Raw genomic sequence first — 4864 nt, 5'->3', positions numbered from 1 at the left:
ATGGAGGAACAACAGGAAACAGCTGCGGAGCAGCTGGGCCCCAGCTCCACAGGTCGGGGTGGGGGGTGGGGGGGAGGGAGCGGGAGTCACGAGGCAGCAGGACATGATGCCAGCTGGCCAGGGATAGGGACACTGCCTCCTACACTAAGTGCTAATAACCCCAGTGTCCCGGTGGGGTGCTGTGTGGCAGAGAGCAGGGTGGGGGCTCAGAGGGGGCACTGTGCTGCGGGAAGCAGGGTGGGGGCTCAGTAGGGGGCACCATGCTGCAGGGAGCGGGTTGGGGACTCAGCAGGGAGCCCCGAGCTGCAAGGAGTTTCACATATTCTTCACTTCCCGTTCTTAATTACTGTGCAGCGTTGCCATGCAGCTGTTCCCCAGCTGCCCCACCCCAGAGGTGGCTGCATCTCAGCGCTGGGCAAGCCCTCCTCATGCGGCATTATGTGTGGCTGTTCCCTTGCTACCCCGCCCAGAGCTGGCTGCATTTCCCTCACGTCTGTCCAGGCTAGGGATAGATCAGGGTCTGTTCTGATCTGGGCGACGTCTCCACGTCCCTGTCCCTGAAATATCCCGTCCCAATTGAGACCATGTGTCTGAATGCTGCCGGGCGTGTGGCTCTGTCCCCTCCCTGGATAGGTGAAACCCTGCCCTGCAACTCTCCACATCCCAGCTCCGCCCTGCATGGCCCATGCTCCTACCCAGGGACAGCTCCGGAGGGCGCAGAAAACTCTCTTCTCCCCCCTCCCACACACAGCTCCATCCCACATGTGCTTCTTATAAATAGTTGGCGAGAGATTCACCCCGCATCTCCCACCCAGGCCTGCTTCTTCCAGAGCTTGAACGTGGCCAGACGCCACTTTAGTTTAGGGTTGGTTTGTGCATATAGGGACGGCTCAGTGGGGCGGGACGTGGGGGTCAGGACCAGCCCGATGTCCCAGCATGGGGTGCTTAGAATTGTGCTGTGCTGAAATGCAGCTACCTCTGGGGAGGGGCAGCTGTTTGACATCTGCACAGCAACACTGCACTGACCCCTACTGAGCCCCCTGCAGCATGGCGACCCCAGCTGAGCCCCCCGCCCTGCTCCCTGCAGCACAGCACCCCCTGCGGAGCACACCCCCGCCCTGTTCCCTGCCGCATGGCGCCCCCTGCTGGGTCCCCTGCCCCACTGCCTGTGGCCTGGCACCCCATTGCACTGAACGGGGCCATTGGGGCCTGCAGTGATTGCCATGGGGAGGGGTCTGGGCAGGACAGACACCCCGCCGGGTCCCCCCACGGCTGGCTCCCCCGGCAGGTCCCAGGCTGCCCCTGGGCACCATCTCGTCCCCTAGTGCTGGGGCAAGGGACTGGGAGGGCAGAAGAAGCCGGGGCTGCAGGGCATGGCCCGGGGCTGGCAGGCAGCAGCAGGGGGAGCGCAGGAAGGGCTGACGGGGGGGGGCAGGGCTGGGATGCCCAGGGAACAATGGGGAGAGGGGTTGTTGTTCTGCGGGCGGCCGCTGGGAGGTGCAGTCTCGGGCAGGTGCATGCTGGGAATTGTAGGCAGGTGCATGCCGGGAGAGGCAGTCTGTGGCCAGGTGCATGCTGGGAATTGTAGGCAGGCGCATGCTGGGAGATGCAGTCTGTGGCCAGGTGCATGCTGGGAGTTGGTCAGCGGGCCGTGCAGGAGGAGCAGAGGCTTCAGCTCCGACAGCGGGTGAGTCAAACCCCGCGACCCCCCCCCGGCTCTGCGTGTGCACCCCGCGGGGAGATCGGGGGTCGGGGCTGGTACTTGGGGGGGGCGGGGCGCTACGGGGAGGGGGTGGTTGGTGGGGGAGGGGGCCTGAGGGGTGGGTGGAGGTTTGCAGGTGGGGGGGGGGGCTGGGCAGCGGGTGGAGGGGCTGTGCTAGGGGCTGGGTGGGGGGCTGGGGTTGGGGAGCTGGGCGGAGGGCGGTGGGGTGGTTTGGAGGGGGATGGTGGGGGGCTGAGTGAGGCGGGAGGCTGTTTATGGTTGGGGGGGGCTGGGTGAGTTTGGTGGGGGCTGGATGAGCTGGGCTGGGCTGGGGGCCGGGTGGAGGGCAGAGGGCAGCGGGGGGCGGGGCTGGGTGAGTTGGGGAGCTGGCCCCCGGGGCGGGGGGGGGGCTCCCCCTCTAACCCTCATTCCATCTATCCCAGCCCCCCTGCCATGCCGGCCACCTGCTCCGCCTGCTGGGCCAGCCCGGCTGCCCTGCGGCGCCCCAAGACGGGCCACGCCCTGTGCCGCGCCTGCTTCCTGGCGGCCTTCGAGGAGGAGACGCACCGGGCCATCGTGGCCGGGCGGCTCTTCCGGCCCGGCGAGACCGTGGCCATTGGCGCCTCGGGCGGCAAGGACTCCACGGTGCTGGCCCACCTGCTGCAGCTCCTTGACCAGCGCCACGGCTACGGCCTGCACCTGCTGCTGCTCTCCGTGGACGAGGGCATCGCCGGCTACCGCGATGCCTCCCTGGCCGCCGTGCGCCGACACCAGTGCCGCTCCGGCCTGCCCCTGCACGTGGTCTCCTACCGCCAGCTCTACGGCTGGAGCATGGACCGCATCGCCCGCCACCTCGGCCCCCGCAACAACTGCACCTTCTGCGGCGTCTTCCGGCGCCAGGCCCTCGACCGGGGCGCCCTGCTGATGGGCGCCGACAAGATCGCCACAGGTCGGGGGGGGGGGGTGAGCCACCAGGTGCCCTGCTGCTGGGAGGGGCAAGATGGTCACGGGGGCAGGAGAGTCCATGGGGAGCATCTGGCGTGAAAGAGCGGGGGCCAGGATTGCCCTGGGGGTGGGGTGTCAGCTGGAGGATTGCTGCTCAGCATGTACAACATCTCCCCAGGGGGGGTGTGTGTGTGTGTGGGGGGGGGGTCCTGTGGGATGGAGGCAGGGAGAGCTGTAGGGTCTGAATTGCGGGGAGGGGGCTTTGCTGGGGAGAAGGGGGCATTGTTGGGTCTTATCTGGAGGGACTCTGTGCTGGAGGAGGGGGTGCTATGGGGTCTGCTTTGGGGGACTCTGTACTGGGCGGGGGAGTCACCGCAGGATCCGACCCGGGGGCCCGCTCCGGCCTGACCCTTCCGCTCTCCCCCCGCAGGGCACAATGCAGACGACGTGGCCGAGACGGTGCTGATGAATTTCCTGCGGGGTGATGTGGGCCGGCTGCGCCGGGGGGCAGGAGTGGGGCCGGCGGGGGGGGAGGGGGCCGTGCCCCGCTGCAAGCCCCTGCGCCACGCCTACGAGAAGGAGATCGTCCTCTACGCCTACTTCCAGGGCCTGGACTACTTCAGCACTGAGTGTGTCTACGCCCCCCAGGCCTACCGCGGCTACGCCCGCGCCCTGCTCAAGGATCTGGAAGCCGTCCGGCCCAGCGCCGTGGCTGACCTGGGCCACTCGGGTGAACGGCTCTTGCTGCGCTCCGACCTCCGCATGCCGTCCCGCGGCACCTGCCAGCGCTGCGGCTATGTGGCCAGCCAGACCCTGTGCAAGGCCTGCGTCCTGCTGGAGGGGCTCAACCGCGGCCTGCCCAAGCTGGGTATCGGCAAGCATCGGCGTCTGCGGGACAAGCTGCGGGACGGGCAGCCCCTCACCGAGGAGGAGCTCAGGCACCTGGGGGCCCCGGGCGAGGGGGAGCCGCCGGAGGAGCTGGGGACAGACAAGGAGCCATGGGGCAGACGGGAGCTGAGGGGCCCACAGGACCTGGACTTCTGAAGTGGTGTGGGGTGTGCCACTGAGAACAGCCGTGCTCCTGTCCACAGCCCCGCTCCGGGGTGGGGTGGAGTGGAGTGGGATCCAATAGGATAGAACAGGGGGGCTGGGAGCCAGGACTCCTGGGTTCTCTCCCTGGCTCTGGGAGGGGAGTGGGGTCTCATGGTTAGAGAAGCGGGGCTGGGAGCCAGGACTCCTAGGTTCTATTTCCAAGTCACTGTGTGACTAGGTAAGTCACTTTTACCTTGCTGTGACTCATTTGCCCCCCCCCTCCCCCCCCGAATTGAGATAATGCAGCTTATATTTTGTAAACTGCTTGGAGAACTGTGGATGAGAAGTGCTCAGTGTGAACAAGTGGCGCATGGTTCTCTCCTGTACCAGGAGATTACGAGGACATGTGAAAGAGCTGATAATAAAACTGTTTGCTGAAGAAGAAATCACGGGGTAAACAGCATCTGTAATCTTTGGCAATCCTCTAACAAAAAGCCCGACGGGCACTTAAGAAAATTCACACGTCAAGGGGGCAAAGGTCCAAACTTGAGATAAGATATTTCAAAACAATTGAGAGGAAACTGCTTGAGGGACTGGCACTGAAGAAAAAGTTTTTCTCATGTAAATATTAGAGAGTTTGGACTTTTCAGTCTGATTTAGGGCTGGGTCAATTTTTCCTGAAAGTCTTGGGGCAGGGGAAACCTACAGCATGTGTGGACTGATTTACACAGCCCCAAGGTTTTGGCAGCTCACCGATAGCCTGGTTCAAACCACAAGGGTCAGAGGTGATGAGAAGATTTTGACAGAAATGATTTTTAGTCAATCCACCCTGTAGAACTGAATGGTGGGTCGGAACCTTTTTCTGCCGTTCCCATTCTATAGCGGGGATGCAATTTCCATCTCTTCTCTAGAACAGGAATTCCCAACCCCAGAAGGGGGTGGCAAGGCTATTATAGGGGGGTTGTGAGACCTAGGGGTACCATATTTGAAGGACGCTGCCAGGGGAAAAGGGGAACTGGTGTGGGGGTGGGTACAGCTTTCTGGCCACCCAGCTCTGAAGGCAGTGCTGCCGTGAGCAGCAGCAAGGTTGGCATCTAGGAGAGGACAAGGTTTCACTTTTATTACAACTCAGCAGCAAGAAGCGCGAAGTAGGGACGGAGGAGGACAGTTTGCACGCCAGTGTAG

General features: G+C 63.9%; 1 protein-coding gene across 1 annotated transcript; it reads left to right on the top strand.

The window, feature by feature from the left end:
• The first annotated feature begins 1621 nt into the window (after window positions 1-1621).
• On the top strand, window positions 1622-4623 carry CTU1 (cytosolic thiouridylase subunit 1). Its single transcript, XM_077841142.1, has 3 exons — window positions 1622-1687; window positions 2146-2651; window positions 3078-4623. The coding sequence occupies exons 2-3, from the start codon at window positions 2156-2158 to the stop codon at window positions 3689-3691; spliced, it is 1110 nt and encodes a 369-aa protein (XP_077697268.1). The 5' UTR covers window positions 1622-1687; window positions 2146-2155; the 3' UTR covers window positions 3692-4623.
• Window positions 4624-4864: the final 241 nt, after the last annotated feature.

Source organism: Eretmochelys imbricata, chromosome 24 (assembly GCF_965152235.1).
Source record: "Eretmochelys imbricata isolate rEreImb1 chromosome 24, rEreImb1.hap1, whole genome shotgun sequence".
NCBI lineage: Eukaryota > Metazoa > Chordata > Testudines > Cheloniidae > Eretmochelys > Eretmochelys imbricata.
This window is presented reverse-complemented; position numbering and strand designations above follow the sequence as displayed.

Bases quoted from the DNA above. Each gene is read 5' to 3' on its own strand.
- CTU1 (XM_077841142.1), top strand. From the start codon at position 2,156: ATGCCGGCCACCTGCTCCGCCTGCTGGGCCAGCCCGGCTGCCCTGCGG. The intron at 2,652-3,077 runs GTCGGGGGGGGG...CTCCCCCCGCAG, and splicing joins CGCCGACAAGATCGCCACAG to GGCACAATGCAGACGACGTG.